The sequence below is a fragment of the Medicago sativa genome, chromosome 8, assembly GCF_051527215.1.
Source record: "Medicago sativa cultivar Bolivia chromosome 8, Bolivia_mono, whole genome shotgun sequence".
Classification (NCBI taxonomy): domain Eukaryota; kingdom Viridiplantae; phylum Streptophyta; class Magnoliopsida; order Fabales; family Fabaceae; genus Medicago; species Medicago sativa.
This window is the reverse complement of record NC_140756.1, coordinates 29,549,052-29,568,924: the sequence shown is the minus strand read 5'-3', so window position 1 is coordinate 29,568,924 and position 19,873 is coordinate 29,549,052. Positions and strand designations below refer to the sequence as shown.

Genomic DNA, 19,873 nt, shown 5'->3' with positions numbered 1-19,873 from the left:
TATATTGAAGTTATTATCATGGATGCAATTATTTGAATTGTTAAAAGAATGCTCCAAATAAAATGAAAAAGTGTCATGTGAGTTGTGATATTTCATTTAGCCAATGGATTTAGCATGATTGATGAATCTCAACTCACATGTACGATTACACTAGATTAAGATCTGTGCTCATTTTGTTCCTGTGTGACAAGATGCTGACCTTGAGGGTAAGCCGGTGGAAAAATTCTTAAGTGGCTTGGGATGACATTCTAATGTCCTGAACTACCGTCGAACACACTAGTCATTATACTAATGTCATGCTTAGTTGGAATGGAATTTGAGGAGGGATAGACCATTGCGGCATTGCATCCCAATCGTCATAGTGTGGCACAATGGCTCATCTTTAGTCCAACCTTCCTGAGTTAGATTGGTACCTTTTCTCTTTCTGGGAATTCCAGTTGGAGCTAATCCTTGAACTTGGATCCCGGCGATAGAATCTATGAAGAAATATTTTCTTGGTGCAATGATGGTAATTTTTCCATTGGAGGAAGAGTGGTTTCAATCAATTTGGTGCTACGTATTTAAACTGTTATTCTATTTTTCTTTTTTCAAGGTACCTTGGAAGGTAATTAATGAATTGACTCGTATTCATCGGAAGGTTTGGAGAAAACATAAGATCAATATGGTTAGATGGGATAAAGTTTACTCCGTTCGAAAATAGTCAATTTTGAAATGTACGATTTGTTATTGGCGGCGTGACTTCAGTGCAATCAGTTTTGTTGATGATTTATCTACAAATTTGTTGGCTAGTATAGTTCATAGAAAACTTGGTAATGAAGAAATCATATTTTTTTGGAAAGATTTATGGTTAAGTGATCAACCATTGTTCATACAATTTCCTCATTTATATAGATTAAGTTTTAACAAATCAGTTTATGTTGCAAATAAAGGAGCTTGCATTGATAGAAAATGGACATGAAGCTAGTGTTGAAATATAGTTCTTACTTCTAAGTGTTGATGACATAGAACAGGTTGCTGAATTAGAGGAAAAGTTAAAACATGTACATCTGTAAGATAACGTTGCAGACTCATTTATCTGGACAGCAAATGCACAAAACAATCGTTAAACAAATTAAGTGAGACACTTTTTCCAAAAAAAATTCCGCTACATACTTCGCAACCCCAACCCGTATCTATCCCTTCCAACCATTGAAAATAGTTTTCCAGATTTCCCAATTCTCTGGACATGTTGCAAACAAATGGCTTACTGACTCAATGTCATTGAAACAAAACACACAAGTAGAAATCATCTCTTGCAATAATCTCCATCCAAATACGCGCAACTTATAGATGGAACCGACGTTTTCCAAAGGCGTTTGACAGTGCAACAAAATCACAATCGGTATCCACTTCTGTCGCAAGCCTTGACAGCAGCACATAGCTGCAATTTACTGTGAAACTAGCCACTTGATCTGTTGTCCAGATAAATGAGTCTGCAACATTATCTTGCAGCTGCACATGTGTTAACTTTTCGTCTAAATCAGCAACCTGTTCCATCTCATCAGCCCTTATTTGTGTTAGAGCACATGTGTTGTAGCATCTCCAATGCTAGAACCATATTTGTGTTCTTGAAGTATTTTGGTGGAGTCCAAAGCTGCCACATACTCCCTCCCTTTTTAAATAAAAGCAAAATTGACTTTTTAGGTTCATCATCTAATGATGTATGTGGTTTATGAACCATATACATCATTAAATCAATGAATCTAAAAAGTCAATTTTGCTTATATTTAGAAACGGAGAGAGTATGTATTACGAACATCCTTCCATTTTTACTCCAATGCAAGGAAAAATATTTGTGTTCTTAACTTACATTAGGGGAATAATTTAAAAAAAAATACCGGCAAAACTTCAAAGGTGGCTGAAGTGGTTGAAGAAATAAAGACCCATTTTGGAGTTCATTTTGGGTAGAAATTCAGATCCACGTACCTTGATTACGAAAGGGTGATGATATTTGAACAACTATTTTGGTACAATTTTTTGGACAATTTTGTAGTTTTCTCTTTTTATCGGTCAAAAACAATAGAGAGAAAAAAGAAGAGAGATAATAAGAATCTGTGAGTATGAGAGAGAAAGTTGTCTAAAAGTTGTACCAAAATGCTTGTACAAATATCATTTCCTTTACTGAAAAGACATACTTTTCCACTATATTATATCAAAATTGCTCTTCTTCCTTTTAAAATTATTCATTCTCTTATCTTAAAAGGAGTTAACTTGCATTCAATGTTTTTCGGTTAGAGTTAATTTTTGCTGACACTTTTAAAATTAGTTGACCCAACTTAAAGAGTGATTGAAGTAATCTTAAAAGTGTCGGCAACATAAATCAATTCACGCTGAAAAATGTCGAGCGTGAGTTAACTATTACTAAAATAAGGGAATGAACAATTTTAAATAGTAATTTGCATATTTTATGTTGTTTGTACTATAACTACTTTCTTTATCCCTAAAAAAACTATTTTTTGATACAGAGAACGTGCCATAATTAATCAATTACAGAAAAAAGTATTCTTGACTTTAGATAAGTACGTAAGCTTGGACCAATAAAGAGAAAGCTTCTTGACGTGTTGAACAACGACAGTTGATTATTTTTGTTCACATTGCTGCCAAGATCACTGAATTGTTTATTCATAGCGTGGCTCGCATGGGAATTATAATACTATTTTCTCTTGTGGATCGAGTGAAGATCGATCTATAAATTAAATGGGGAAGTATAGTACAATAATGCAAAAGCCAAAAGATTGCATTTAATCAAAAGAATAATAATAGGACGTGTCAAAATCATAATTGCACAAGCAGATAAGAATGGATAATATAATCTAATAATGTGAAAGCTGAAACTGAAACCCCATTAATGGAGAGAAAAAGCTTGAGAAAGAAGAAGAGTTCAATATTATTGAATTGTTTCATCAAAAACTCAACTATACAAGTAGTACATAGAGAGTATTTATAGAACCTCTTTGACCTATAACTGTCAACTAACTCTGGTTACTCTCTAACTAGCTATAGTTAAAAAATAGTTACAAGTAGTTAACTTGCACTGCAAGTTAACTAACTAACTACTTTCTATATTAACTTCAACACCCTCCCTCAAGCTGGAATGGATGTCAATCATGCCAATCACTGAATATGTCTGCCACTTGCTCTTTAGAAGAAACTGGCAATAGGTGAATCATTCCTGTTTGGATTTTGTCCCGTACTACATGGCAGTCTATCTCAATATGTTTTGTCCTCTCATGAAAAACTGGGTTAGCAGCTATATGCAATGCTGATTGATTATCACAGTATATGATAATAGGTGATGGATGAGAGACAAGAAAATCTTGTAGGAGATATAACAGCCATTGTCCTTCACAGGTGGCTTGTGCTAAAGCCCTATACTCAGCCTCAGAAGATGATCTAGGGACAACACTTTGTTTCTTGCTTTTCCAACTGATAAGAGATTTTCCTAGGAAGAAACAGAAGCCTGTAGTGGACCTTCTAGTATCAGGGCAAGCACCCCAATCAGAATCTGAAAACCCTTTGAGAGTTAAAGGAGAAGAGGCACTGAAGAAAAGACCTTTGCCAGGATTATTCTTAAGAAACTTAAGAACATGTAAAGCAGCTGACATATGATCAGTTCTTGGTGCAGCTAAAAATTGACTGAGTTTGCTCACTACATAAGAAATCGCAGGTCTGGAGTGAGTCAAATACAGAAGTCTTCCAATCAATCTTCTGTATGTTGTAGGTTCAGGAAAAGGTTCACCATAACTCTTGTGTAATTGGAGATGAGGTTCCATTGGAGTGGAACAAGGTTTAGCACCAAGAAGGCCTGCATCTTGAAGAAGATCCAGTGTATACTTCCTTTGACAAAAAGAGATTTCATTTTGTGACCTAGCAACCTCAAAACCAAGAAAGTATTTGAGAGTCCCAAGATCCTTAATGCTAAATTTATTATCAAGCAAAGTCTTGATAGTTTGAATCTCATTGATATCTGTCCCTCCCAAGACTAAATCATCAACATAAACAAGAATAACTGTGAATCCTGAAGAACAATGTTTGGTGAAGAGAGAATAATCTGCTTTGGATTGAGTATATCCTGATTGAAGCAGTGTCTCAGTAAGCTTAGTGTTCCACTGTCTGCTAGCTTGCTTGAGACCATAAATGGACCTTTGAAGTTTGCATACAAGGTCAGGTTGAGGTAGAGACAGACCAGGAGGAGCTTGCATATAGACTTCTTCATTCAAATCACCATGAAGAAAGGCAGTGTTGACATCAAGTTGGAACAAGGGCCAGTTCTGAGAAGCAGCAATAGCAATAAGAGTTCTAACAGTTGTCATTTTTACTACAGGACTGAAAGTATCCATGTAGTTTATGCCTTCTGTTTGTGTAAAACCCTTGGCTACCAATCTGGCCTTATACCTCTCCACAGAACCATTAGCATGTAATTTTACGTTGAACACCCATTTACATCCTATAGCCTTCTTTTGTGGAGGTAATTTTGCAAGACTCCATGTATTGTTTTTCACCAGAGCAGTTAACTCAGCTTGGATAGCTAATCTCCATTGTTCATCACCCATAGACTCCTCATAGGATGAAGGTTCAGAGATGACAGACAAATTGAGAATGTAGGTTTTGTGTGTGGTGGACAAGTTATTATAAGATAAATGATGAGAAAAAGGATACTTACTAGATGAAGATGATTGTGGATCAGCATGAAGTGAAGAATGAATTGTATTAGTGAGAGATGTTCAATGATAATCCTGTAAGTATGTAGGTGGTTGAACATTTCTAGTTGATTTTCTAAGTGGTAGTAATGGAGATGGAGATGTATCAGATGATGCAGATGCAGGGAAGGAAAATGATGAGGATGATGCAGATGAAGGAGATATGTTTGGTGATGAATTATGATTGGTAGTGTTGGAAGAAGGAGATGCTGATGCAAGTTGTGCATCATTAGTAACAGATGCATGATTATTGGGAGAATTTGATGTATTATTTGGATTAGTATAATATCAAAAATATCATCCAAAAAGGGAGAAGAAACTTGTGCATATGTAGATGTGGGAGTCACACTATCATTGGACAAACTAGATTGATAAGGAAATATATGTTCAAAAAATACAACATCTCTTGAAAGAAAAATTTCTTTTGAATGCAAATCAAAAAGTATATAACCTTTAATACCATCTTTAAAACCAATATGAATGCATTTTCTTGATCTAGAATCAATTTTCTTTCTGTGAGCTGAGAGAGTAGTTGCAAAACATAATGAGCCAAAAACTCTCATATTTTTGATGTCAGGTAAACAATTGTGTAAAACATGAAAGGGTGACTGATTGGACAAAAAAGGAGTAGGTAACCTGTTAATGATGTGAATGGCATGGCTAACAGCATGAGTCCAAAAATTTTTAGGAAGATTTGATTGAAATAAAAGAGCTCTAGCTACAGCTAAAATATGTTGATGTTTGCGTTCAACAATGCCATTCTGTTGAGGTGTACCAACACAAGAAGACTGGTGTAAAATGCCATTTTGACTGTAAAAATCTTTCAGTAAAAACTCAACACCATTGTCTGTTCTAATAGTTTTGATTTTAGTGTTAAATTGGTTTTGAATTAGGATAACAAAAGATTTGACAAGAGAAGAGGCTTCAGACTTGAGTCTCATGAGGTAAAGCCAAGTAAATCTGCTTTTATCATCAACAATAGTCAAAAAATATTTATAACCAAGCATAGAAGGAATGGAAAGAGGTCCCCATATATCCATATGGATCAAATCAAAAGTATGAGTAGAAACATGTGAACTTAAAGGAAAGGGGAGCCTCTTTTGTTTGGCATAAAAACAAGTATCACAAGGAGAAGCAGATTTATCAACAGAAACAAAAGGAAATTTTTTATTAATCTCAACAAGTTTGTCCAATGAAGGATGACCAAATCTCATATGCCAAAGGTTACAATGCTTATTTGTATCTAGAACAGAAGCTACATTGTTACAAATGGAAGTAGGAACTTGACTAAAACTAACTGAGGGCTCTATGAACATATACAATCCATGTTTCACTTCAGCTGTACCAATCATCTTTTGTGACCAAGTTTCTTGTATGTGACATTTATTATTCTCAAAAATTAGTTTGCAATGAAGATGTTCAATAAGTTTGTGAACAGAAATGAGATTAAAGGAAAATTGTGGTAAGTATAAAACATCATTGAGGTAAAATTTTTGATTAAAAACTATGGTGCCAGCAAGAGAAGTGGTGACTAAAGAACCATTTGGTAATTTGATATGAACAGGGTTAATTTTTTTAAGACATTGAAAAGAGTGTTGTGAAAAAGAAACATGATCTGTGGCACCACTATCAAGAATAAAAGACTCAATTTTAGGGATATTTGGCAAAGTACAAAGGATGCCTGTACCTGAGAGCTGAGTGGTGAGGTGATTCACACTATGAGAAGAAGATGATGATGAACCTTGGAGGAGAGCTATCAAAGCCTTGTGCTGCTCTGGAGTGAAAACCAATTTCCCAGTATCTGAATCATGATTCTCTTCTTCATAAGCAACAGATTGAGAATCATTTTCTTGAGTGTTAACACAGTTATTGACCAAGGAATTTTGTTGCATATGTGGGGGGTAACCGTGTTTCTTCCAGCAAGTGTCAACTGTGTGATTATTCCTATTGCAGAAATAACACACTCTAGTACCTTTACCTCTACCATAAGAGGTTCGTCCACCTCTGTCTCCTCTTCCACGAGACATAGAAGCTATATCCCCTCTATCATATGTTGGAGTATATTGAGCAGCAGCAAGTAATTTTGATTCATCAATAGGAATTACAACTTGTCTTTCTTGCTGAACAAGTAAAGAATAAACCTTCCCAATGTTGGGAAGAGGATCCATTAACATGATTTGAGAACGAACTGTAGAATATTGCTCATTGAGGCCTTTCAAGAAACGGATAACTTGATCACTGTCTCTATACTCACGCATCTTGCTTATGGCTTTGCAATTATCAGTGCAAGAAACAACCGAAATTGGTCTAAAATTATCAAGTTCTTGCCACAATTTCTTTAACTTGGTGTAATAAGAAGAAATAGAACAATCACCTTGTTTCAATGTGTAAATTTCTTCTTGAATATCAGAAATGCGGAAAACGTCGCCTTGGTAGAAACGATCCTTAAGCTCTTTCCAGATTTCAGAAGCTGTATCAATCCACAAAACACTCTGAGAAATTTCAGGTTCAACCGAATTGATGAGCCAAGACATAACCATAGTATTGCAACGATCCCAAGCAATTGAATCATGATCTTCATCATGAGGACGAGGTAAAGCCCCATTGATGAAGTGCAATTTGTGTTTAGAACGAAGGGAAACAGTGACAGAACGAGACCAAGAATGATAATTCGTTCCATTCAACAGAGGAGTGGCAAGAACGAGACTGGAATTTTCATTCGGGTGTAAGAAATAGGGGTTCAAGGTATCATTTTGATAACCTTTTTGATTAGAAGAAGAGTGTCCACCATTAACACTTCATACAGTTCTATCCATAGACATGGTGAATCTGAGAAAGAAAGTAGGAAGAAGATAGAAAAATGCAAAGATTCAATGAGAATCTGCAAAAGAATGAGAAAAGGGGAGAAATTGATTCAGTTATGAATCAAGAAAAGAAAAACATAGAACTCAGTGGTTCAAGAAATAGAAGAGAGATGAAAAACAATTGCGGAGCTTTTGGGAGAGGAAAGCGCAGCAATCATGGCAGAACCCCATTACAGGGCCCTGATACCATGTGAAAGCTGAAACTGAAACTCCATTAATGGAGAGAAAAAGTTTGAGAAAGAAGAAGAGTTCAATATTATTGAATTGTTTCATCAAAAACTCAACTATACAAGTAGTACATAGAGAGTATTTATAGAACCTCTTTGACCTATAACTGTCAACTAACTCTGGCTACTCTCTAACTAGCTATAGTTAAAAAATAGTTACAAGTAGTTAACTTGCACTGCAAGTTAACTAACTAACTACTTTCTATATTAACTTCAACAAATAACTTATTTAATATGATTTGTTCATGCTTCCCTGTCAAAAAAATTGTTTGTTCATATTTAATCCGCGGCAATATTATATAAAATATAATCTTAATATATTAATAATAATACCTATACATACAACAAGTTAAGAGAAAAATATAGGGTTAAATATGTTATTAGTCCCTACATTTTACGCTACTTTAAATAATAGTCCTTACATTTCAATAAATGTTTTTAAAATCCATGCATTTTACTTCCGTCAATACAATTGGTCCCTGCCGTCAATTTTTACATAATAAGTTAACAGAATGCTGATGTGGCATTATTTTTATTTTATTTTATTTTATTTTTTTGTCAAAATTAAAACGGGGTTTGGGCCAAATGACACTAATTGACTCGGTTCACATGAATCTGACCCGTCTTCATCATTTTTCCACCATGTGCTGCAACTTTGAAGTTCCATTCCAAAATCCATAACCATTTCATAGGCATTCATCATTCACCACCCCACTCTTTCCTCTTCCTGTGTACTCCAATCGTCCCAGAATCATCATCATCCACTCTTTCAGAAATTAAGGATTTAAAATTCCAAACAACACAGATTTGAAGAACCCCAATTTTGGTCTCTAACCGGAGCACCGCCGTCACCGCTATCTAACGCCAACGTACCACCGCTCTCAACTCTCACTAGTGACGAACCGCTCTTCAGCTCTCTCTTGTAACCACCCTCATGGCGGTTGTCTGTCCCTTGGCCTGCGGATTTTCTGGTGGGCAGCAACATCTGTGTTGGAAATTTGTCGCGGCTGTTGTCGGTTTGTTTGTGGCTGCCAGGCCTGTGTTGTTGCTGCAGTTTACTTGCTGGACGGTTTCATTGTTTTTGTGTTGCGACTGCTGAATGAGAAAGATGAGGAACATAAAGATGAAGGTATTTTTTTGGTCCATTATAATAAATTTTACAATTTTGATTTTGTGTTTTTTTTTTTACAAAATGGGCTCTGTCAACATTCTGTTAATGAAATAGACGGCGGGGGCCAATTGTATTAACGGAAGTAAAATGTAGGGATTTTAAAAACATTTATTGAAATGTAGGGACTATTATTCAAAGTAGCGCAAAATGTAGGGACTAATAACATATTTAACCCAAAAATATATATATAAATCTGAATACATGAAAAATATTCTTTCAACTACGAAGAGATTGCTTGGAATTACTTTAATATATAAAAAGTAGATTAAGATAACCACGTCTTCACACATAAATGAAAGGAACTGTCAGTCTCAACTACTTATTATAAAATGACCCTTGCTATATGGCACCAGAGAATCTGCACACGAACTGCACGACATGTTTATCTATATGTGAGATTCTCTCTTAATGGATGTTAGCTTATAATATTTTCAATATAAAAGACAAAAGAAGATAAAATAAACACTTAGAGAAGTGGAAACATGCTTGAATTGTGTACTCCAATATATATCCACTGTTTGACACATCATTGGAGAGGCAACTCAGAAGCTAGAGTGATATATGAAAAAGCACCGCTACAAGAGAAAGGTGCATGTAATTTCTCAAGAGAAAGGTGTATGTGATCAGGGCCGTTCCTATGAAATAAGAGGCTCGGTTCTATTTTTAAAATAGGCTCCAGTAAAATCAAAACACAATTTTTTTTGTGCGGCTAAGCTTCATTAAAAAATCAGAATCAGAAGAACTTTTAAACACAAAACAAAACAAAATAAAATTAAGTGAAAGAGAAGTGAAATTTACCTAACGGTGTCGTTTGGAATGTCACTCCTACGTTGTAGGAAAGGAGAAAACGAATGGTTTATGCGAAAAAGAAATAATTGTTGTGATTCTTTCAATGAAAAAGAAATAATTGTTGTAATTCTTTCAATGGGGGTGGGTATTATAGTTTTTTTTGAGGCCCATAGTTTTTAGAGGCTCGGTTCGGTAGCGCTTCTTGCACTCCCCAAAATCCGGCCCTGTATGTGATACTAACAGGTTGTTTGGAGTCAAATAAAAATGAAGAAAAACTCAAATGACAATAAAAAAAGCCATTCGTGCGTTTTACCACGAAAATATTGTCGTGTATTTAAGCTTATCTACTAAAATAAAAATATATTTAAGCTTATGTTACAACTAGTGCAACAAAAATGTGTGACCATTGTTAGTAGCATGCAACAACTGTTGACATTTTTTACGCTGAAGATAGATTTTCTTGACACTTTGTGTGAGTTCAATTTTCAAAGTGTAAATCCATAATGATTTAAATCAAAAAGAGAGTAAATATTAGAGAATGTGTTCAAAAGAGAATGTTGATCACATTACTCTTTCTCATAAATAATAATTGTTGTTTTGCAACTTGTAAGACATATAAAATAAAGATTAAAGATCCAAAGTGAATTCATTTATTTATCATGTTTAACCTATTTTTTTGGTGGTGGTCGGGGTTTGAACCTCATACTTTACATATATTATACATTGTCCATACCACATGAGCTAAGCTCACGAGGACTATCATGTTTAACTATATAGATGGATATGAAAGGAACATGTATTTATTTTAGAGTAAATATTCAATTTGCTCCCTCATAAAAAAATTTCAACACAATTTAGTCATGGAAAAAAATAATACACAAATAATTTGTGACTTTTATATGAATAATAAATTAATCTTTCCTCTCAAAAAAAAATTAATCTTTGATTTATTATAATAGATGGACTAATTTAGATATTATTTTGTTTTTTTTTAAAAGGCTTAAATGTGTGATTAGTCCCTGCACTTTGACCAATTTTTGGCATTAGTTCCTACACTTTTTTTTGTTTGGTTTAAGTCCCTGCACTTTGTAAAAAATTTGTTATTGGTCCCTCTGTTAGTTGACTGTTAAAAAAAAAAACGTGATTGAACGCCAAATCCAAAAACGTGATTGAACACTGAGATCGCGTTAATGGATTTCGACTTCCAGCATCAATTTTCAGCTCTATTCCCGTTTGCGTTTTCGTTGTATTTCCGTTCGCGTTTTGCCTGTTGTTTCGATTTGTTTTGATGAAGCACGTTTGGAGATCATAATTGTTGTATCACTGAGATGATTTCCAGTAAAATAGCTTTTGGAGAAGCACGTTTTGATGAAGTACGTTTTGATAAAAAAAGATGAAATTGGAGATGAATTGTGTGTTGATAGAGATGGACGAAGAGGAAGTAAATATGCTGTTAATTGTGGTGGTGATGAATTTAGATGAATTAGTAGAAATCAGAACTGGAAATGGCCTCACGGTTAATCTCTTTTATGAGGATTTTATTTTTCTAATAAAATCTAAATAAATAATAATAATAATAATAATAATAGTAAAACTAAATAATTATTTTTAATTTTAAAATTTTGTCTTGTAGTGTGCCACGTGGCACAAAATAATTGGGCCACGTGGCACTCCGTTAGTTTTGTTTTTTTTTTTTAACAGTCAACTAACAGAGGGACCAATAACAAATTTTTTATAAAGTGCAGGGACCTAAACCAAACAAAAAAAAGTGCAAGGACTAATGCCAAAAATTGGTCAAAATGTAGGGACTAATCACACATTTAAACCTTTTTTAAAAGACTAAATCTAGTCACGGAAAAAATTGCAAGGGATAAAGTCGCATCTTTACTTGCTATTTTATCTGTCTTACAAGTTGATTTTTTTTTTTTTTATAAGAAATGATCTTTCATGTGTTGTCAAAGTTCTATTGGATGTGCCCAAATATCAAGTGTTGGTCTTGTGACCAAGGAAGAGTTTCTCTTCTCTGCTATTATTAAGTCCATCAATGATACATGCATATCTTTAATTTTCAAGTAAGGATCCTCTTTTTCCTAAAAAAATAAGTAAGGATCTTCTTCATTTCTCAATATAAATTGAATATAATTACACGTTGGATCCAAAAGCTATTCTATTTTCTATTGTAATAGTCGAAAAATATATTAATACAGAGATAAACACAAAAAAACTGATAATAGGCCCTACCATAATTAATTAATTAATGGATTATTTTGTGATTTTTTTTAAACCTTCCCTACATCGTTATCTCTTTAAATGAAAGAAAGAAAAAAATGTTCAATAGAAAGGATTCTAACTCTTAATTTTTACATACATTTAACACTTTATTTTCTTTAAATATGTATTTCTCTTTTTATCACATCACTTACTTATCATACTTTTTTTTAGAGAAACTTACTTATCATATCTATAGACACATTATCTTTTTTTTTCTTCCTTAAGATGAATAGATATGGATGTCTATGAATTATTTTCATATACTATCATCTTTCCACGTCCAGATAATTGCATGAAGGTGGATGGATAAAAACACAGCATGTGATATGTGGGGTGGGGAAAATGATATGCAGGTCAGTAGCAAGTACCACATTTATCACGATGCTCAATAATGAATTATAATCTTCATCTCGTCATGGTCGATTCCACACATCGTGCTAGTTATGTGGCTCCTAGATTCCGTTACTGTCAGGACAGAGTATGGCAATATTAAACAAATAATTTATTAATAAAAAATGAGTGCAAATTTTATTTTATTTTTTATAATAAAAATTGAGGGTAATTTAGTGGGAAGGTGCAAGGTGTGAACTACTACTACCACAAAACAAATAAAACTTTCGGAGAATGCCAAACAATGCTCTCAGGGTATTGGTTAAGCAACCAAAACAAGTTATTTTTTTTTATAAAAAATGGTGTAATCATTGTTTAATCAAAAGTCAAAACATATATTTTCAAGACAAGTTTTCTATTTATAGTTTCTTTAACTATTGCCCTGAGGACACAGGTTACTAAGACCCAAAACTTTAGAAATGTGTATATACTATCACTTTAAATTATTTTATATGTGCATTCAACTGCTTTGAACTAAGAGTTAAAAAATTGAATGTTTTGGATAATTTCTAATAATCATATGTCATGAGGCAAATATATACCCATTCTCTCTATCTCTATCCATATGTGTGTACACTTCAAGAAAATAGTCAGATGTCTCACAAGGGTCTAAATATCAATTTGATAATGATATAGTTTTATATTTTTTGAAAAGAAAAAAGTTTTACATATTTCATATTTTATCCGATTCAAGTAAATTTTTTTTTTTGAACAAGTCAAAATGAAATTAATATATCAAAAGGAGTGATTCATCTTGCACAAGACGTGCAAAAGAGAATCACTCAAAGTTTGTACAATGTCAAAGCACTAATGCCGCAAACAGGCAGACAATAAAATTAGAAGAAAATATGCAAAGTTACAGTAAAACTCCAACGCAAAGTAGAGCATGTCTCCACCAGTCATGATAGCTGAAAGAACAGGTTGACAGACACGCCTTTAACCACTGAAAGGAAAGCATTTTTACCCTGTCTGTCAACTGATGTAACTCTGATGTCTGCTGATTAAAAACGCGGTTGTTCCTTTCCTTGCAAATAACCCAGACACAAGCAAGCCATATTAATTTGAGGAAAGAATAAGTGAATCGCGGTAACCCTGCTAGATGACCAAACTGAAAAAAGTGATCACGAAGAACCTAAGTGCCACAAAATCTATATTTAGCTATTGCGAAACACTAGCCCACGTATTGCCAGAAGTGGCGCAATCTAAAAACAGTAGCCCACAAAATCGGATTCAAGTAATTAATTAAGGTTAATCCTAACTTGTGCCCTCAAGGACACATGTTAAGGAACTTATTATAAAAATATATGCATCAAAAGTCATGCGTTCAACTTCTTAACAATTAAAATATTATGTTTTTCAGTGTAAAATTGTTCTTTTTGAGTCCCTTAACATATACATTAGGACACAAGTTAACCTAACCTATTAATTAAGAGAAATGATATTTGTACATCCATTTTTGTGACAACTTTTAGACAACTTTCTCTCTCATACTCACATTATATTCTTACTATCTCTTCCTTTTTCACTCTCCATTGTTTTTACCAATTAAAAGAGAGAAAATGAAGGTTGTTAGATTGTACCAAATGGTTGTTCAAATATCATTGTTCATTAATTAATTAATCTTTACATTTATGCTCAATATATACCAAAAAGATCTCCAAGTGAAAACTTTGATTAATCATTTATTATGGCTTTTAGTTGGGTGGTCCCCCCCTCGTTTCCCTCATGGCTACAGTTTAGATATTTTTTTTTAAATTAAAAATGAAGATAATCAATCAGCTCCTTTCAACTAAAAAGGACAAACCGAACGTGACATATTTTGATAAGACAATAAACGATATTTTTTCCTTCTATAAATAAATAAATCAGCTCTGGAACATTGTACTACAGTATCATTATCTTTTTAGGAAACTGTCCTATATACTACGTACGTAATTTGTTATCTTTGGAGTTGGACCATTTTTGGTTGGCTGGTGACGTGGGTTGTTTTGCACGTGGTCTAATTAGTTACCCTAGCCTACCAAGTTTGTTTGGACGTGAAAAGAAAATTCATACTAGGAACAAATGACTATTGGTAGAAAAATAAACAAGGGAGATGAGGGCTTGGTTATAGTTTTGATTTCTTTTTTTGGTACAATTGTAGGTTTGATTTTTACCAAGACAAGATTAGTCTTGTAAATTTTTTGTATCAATAATATTAAGACAAGAAAAAAAGAATAGTAGATGATAAAGTCATGCTTATTTAAAGGTGAATTGGATTTAGGAGATTCATCCTGTTATAAGAAGCTTTAAGGCTAAATATTGGTGTATATATTTTGCTTAATATTAGTTAATATTTATTTTTTAATTCAAAAATTAATGTATTTTACAAACTATCATTCATGAGAATTGAATATTTATTAAAAAGTAAAATTTATTAAACGATCTCATATTTATTTTAGTGTACCAAATCTGTCACGTTCGGTTTTTTGGTACTAAGTTTTTTAAACCAAGTTTAAAAGCCACGTTGAATGATAGATAGATTTGGTTACATGGTCGTGAGAAATTTAGAGTACCAAATATGTGATCGTTCAAAAATAACATTGAGAACGTTTTATTATAAGCCATTACAAATATGAGCAGAAAATTATTCAAAAAAAAAATATGAGCAGAAAAAACCAACCAACAATTTTCTTTTTATTATGTATCCTTCAAAAAAAAAAAAAATATTATGTAAGAGAGATAAATAAATGTTCTCGTGAGCTTAGCTCAGTTGGTATGGACAACGCATAAAATATGCAAGGTCCGGGGTTTGAACCCCAGCCACCACAAAAAAAAAAGATAAATAAATAAATAAGAAAAATTAAATGAGCAATAGGTCATGTGAGGAAGAAAAAAAAAGTAAAATAATTTTAAATAAATACCAATCTTTCAATAAATACATTGCCCATGTGATCCAAATATTTATGCATATACTACTACAAAACACCCCCTTTAATAGCATTTATTTTAGTGTTTAATAGCGCTTGTGAAGCGCTAAGAAAGCCCCCACTATTATAGGTTAGAACCCTATAATAGCGCTTTCAAAACGCTATTAGATAGCTATGTTTCGTTAGCGCTTTCTGAAAAGCGCTAATAAAGCCTTATTTTTATGCCATTTTTAGACAGATGTTTCTTAGCGTTTTCCGAAAAACGTTATCTTAATTACCCCCTTTATTAGCGCTTTCAGAAAAGCGCTAATAAAAGTCCCTATTATTTTTAAATTACATCCACAACTGGTTGACCTCAAGAATTCTAACGAACCTGAAGTAAGATTGCAAGGTAGACAAAATGAATTCAGCAATGCATCAACAAATCCAAAAACTCTCCATAAGGGACATGACATTGTGAACAAATTCCATAAAGAATACATATTCTTTTACAACCCCCTCAAATGTCAAATGTTTTATTCTTACAACTACTCAAATTAAAGTCAACTAATTTACCAGATATAATACTTAGAGAAACTCTTACTTGGATACAAACCCAACACCTCATATTTAGGCACACTCACATAAACTAAAAAAATTAAAGCAAAACTAATTTAGTCACATCAATTAATATCATTGAATTTCATTCTCTTTTAATTTCTTCCATTTTATGTGAGTGTGCCCAAATCTTTTTGATTTAGATTTGTGACTATAGAAGACTTTCTCTAATACTTAATCAAATTTGTCAAGGTCCTCTCTTTATCATATTGACATTTTGATTATGTATTTATTATGTCACTTAGCAAACACATATGACAAATCCTCTTTTTCTTAGGTAGTATACATATGCCAATTGTGAAAAACTTAGTCACTCAAATGTAGGGGTGTAGCCAAGAATTAAACATCACAGGCAGCAAGTTTAAAAGACATAATCTAAACTAGACAAATCTACTTGTAGCTATCCATCACAAGGTATATGAATGAAACATTATTAAGAAAATAATAATCAGTCTAAGATTAATTCATTAATTCATCTAACATTAATTCATTAATTCATCTAACATTAATTCATCTAAGATTAATTCATTAATTCCACTATATATGCAGCAGAAAACTAACACATGATACAACTTAGCAGTTAGCACTAACCAAATAATAAGTAAAAGTAGTTATATGTGCACTTTGTAACTACTAACTCCCTATACATTCGACCAGAAAAACTCCCTATACATTGACACATTTATTATTAATAAAAAATTTCAATATTGAAACAATATAGTGCTGACAAATATGGACATGTAATGGGAAATAAAAACTATAGTAAACAATGCCTGTGTCATTTTTTTTATTTTAAGGAAATGCCTGCTTCATGTTATAACCATGGATCATTGTTCCACTAAAATTATTAATAGTATATATAATGGAACAACAATTTATAAAGTCAATGTCGTTTGTTTTTTAAAATACAATGATTTAAAATAAATTATTACTTCTTAAATACAATATTCTTTTATTTTGATATTTTAAATTCATAGTTTTATATAGCATTGAGTTTTATGTAGCATTGATACATTAAGTTCATAGTTTTATATTCATAATTTTAAATTCATAGTTTTATAACTTCTTATCTATTTTTAAAAACATTTTATAATTCCATGAATTTAGAATTACAAAGTCCTTGACCGTCAAACTTGTCCATTCAAATCAACCCGTAGCTATCTATCACAAGGTACATAGCTAGTTCACCCAAAATAAGCACCACAATTTAGTTATGAGAATTGATTCTTACCTCTTGAGCTGCAACACAACAAAGCTACAGAGCTCAAAGGCTTCAGGGATCTATTATGACACATGGCTGGAATGAGTCTAATAACTCTGCAGCATCATCAAGCTTAACCTGAGTCTAATAACAAGTTATGAATAATTGAATTGACAGAGGTAATGACTTTGATCTCTGAGGCCTCTTGGAGATGCATTAGTTCAGTCCAAACTTTGCTAATAAAATCTGAAATACAATCACTAGTAACTGTACTGTGCATCTCTTGTAGCTTGGATTTGTGCTTCAAATTATTTTGGAGGGCAAGCACACTGATACCAACACCAATGAGGTAATAAAAAACTCCATTTGAGATCCCAGAATACAACAACAACAACAACAACAAATCATGGGTGAGCAGTAGGAGTTTTGGAGCATAGAAATCATTTTCTCTAGTAACATCAAGCCATTTTTGGAGTGAAGGGAACCCAACAATAATTCCTATAGCTTCTAACCTTTGAGAGGACAAGTGTACATACACCAACTCTCCAATGATATGTTTAATATATATGACATTTAATCCAAAACAAACTTCAATTACAGCAGCAAATTCAAAATTCGGCATTGACCACATTGTACAAAAGGCACCAGCAGCAACATAAGACTCCGGAGTGCCATGCTTAGGAGGTAAATCCTGCCATTTGAGCACCTTCTTGGTGACAAAAACACTTCCCCTGTTGACAGTGACACAGACTGCAAGTGCAAGCATGATACATGTGGAATTAAGGCTCCTTGTGACATTCTTATAATCAAACCTGAAAATCTCTAAGGACAGCAGTAGTAACAACTGTCCTCTAGGAATCATTTTCCTGTGCAAACCAGCCACTAGTTCCACGTGTTGAAGAAGTATCAGAGATCCTTTAGTTGAATGGTACAAAATGACATAAAGAATTGTTGTGTCAAGCTTCCAAGTATGAGGACAATAACCAACAAACCTGTTTTTACCACTAGTCAAGATAGGGTCTGATGCAAAGTGAACTACAGAGGTTGGTTTGAACATATTTTCATTAATTGAGTGACTTATCATACTCATAACAAGATTGCTAGCTATAAGGCATCTCTGAATTTGAGACATAACCACAAGGATGAAACATTCTTTATGATATTGGAGAACATTTTCGAGGTTTAGCTCATTCAAGGAATAAAACTCAGGATTCATATACAAAACAAACATGTTGGGAAAAATGACATTACCCGTTGAATTTCTCAGCTTATACACGTCATTGAACAATTCAAAAGCAACATTTTCCAGCTCACGATCCATGTAAATCCTAACCCCTGAAGCAACATGGACCATCCATATAATAAGATTGGTTGTGGAATTGAAGACATGTGCTCGCGCGCGCGCGCGCACACACACACACACACACACACACACACACACATATATATATATATATATATATATATATAGATAGAGAGAGAGAGAGAGAGAGAGAGAGAGAACACTTGGCATCAACTAGTACCTACAAGAATAATAAACAAAAAAGATATATGTTTTGGAAGTAATGATATTCCATTATGGTTTGTAAATTCATAAGTATCTAAAAGGATAGAATTAAAAACACAAGGGAAAAAAATAACTCACATGCATACACCATCTGCATGTACGGATTGTTTGATTCATCTCTTTGATCTAACAAGTGGGAGCACTCCATCAACTAGTACTTGCAACTGTTATTTCTACTTATTCATTGAACATGTTATCTCTACTTATTCATTGTAGAAACCTTGTTAGAGCCGTAGCATATAGATGGCATTAAAAGGAGTCATACCTGCACTCATGTTAACTTGAATTTGAGTGAAGTATATATGCTTAATAATTCAAGAATTGAACCTAGAAATTAATATGTTACACAAATGCACAAACTAAATTGAATATTATTACTAAAATCAAGAAATGTGTCATTATATTCTTGTTCTTTATAACTGGTCCGAAGCAAATTGATTTTCTTAAAAAAAAACAGAAGACAACAACAAATCTGAATTCAAAATCGAAGAATATTAAATTGAGATTTACTCCTCAGACCCAATTATTGCCTGCACCTACTGCACCTAGAAACACCCCTCAGCAGCAAACAAACAGAACCCAGAACCGCATCACAGAGGAAGCAACAGACAGCTTGAGTTTGTGTTTTATCCCTCAGCAGCAAACTAGCTTGAGTTTGTATTTCGACTTCATATTAATACCATTTAATAACAAATATAAAAAGAACAAGTCAAGACTAAACAGACTTGGGTCTCAGTGAATTTGAATCTAACAACCAAAACAAACATATTCTTAAATTTTGCATTTTTATACTTAAACAACATATACTTTCCAAATTTGATAACTCCAAACCATCCAATTTCATACATAAACAGCATAAAACTAGCATCAAAATACTTATTTCACAACATAAAATTGTCAAAGAACCAATCTTACTGCTCTTGAAGGACAAAACGGCGGCGGCGGCGACGGATGCTCCTTCTCTTTACGGTTTCAATTGATTAATCAACTAATGGAATTGGAACTGAAGAGGGTGGGGTTTCGATTCTTGAAATTTGTGATAAGGGTTTTTGACGAGTTGGGGTTTTTGGATTCGATTGAATTCAATGAGTTCTGGGTTTTGAATTTTAGAAGGAACAATGAAGGTATGAAAAAGGAATTGAAGAGTG

General features: G+C 33.3%; 1 protein-coding gene across 1 annotated transcript; it reads right to left on the bottom strand.

Annotated features, from left to right (window-relative positions):
- Nucleotides 1-15,693: 15,693 nt before the first annotated feature.
- LOC146898222 (uncharacterized) lies at nucleotides 15,694-18,572 on the bottom strand. Its single transcript, XM_085731237.1, has 2 exons — nucleotides 17,189-18,572; nucleotides 15,694-15,733 (listed from the first exon to the last, which is right to left on the bottom strand). Exon 1 carries the CDS (start codon nucleotides 18,510-18,512, stop codon nucleotides 17,292-17,294), a length of 1,221 nt encoding a protein of 406 aa, XP_085587363.1. The 5' UTR covers nucleotides 18,513-18,572; the 3' UTR covers nucleotides 15,694-15,733; nucleotides 17,189-17,291.
- Between the last annotated feature and the right edge of the window lie 1,301 nt (nucleotides 18,573-19,873).

What these genes read in the sequence shown, in the direction of transcription:
- LOC146898222 (XM_085731237.1), bottom strand. Translation starts at nt 18,512, where the DNA reads ATGGTCCATGTTGCTTCAGGGGTTAGGATTTACATGGATCGTGAGCTG.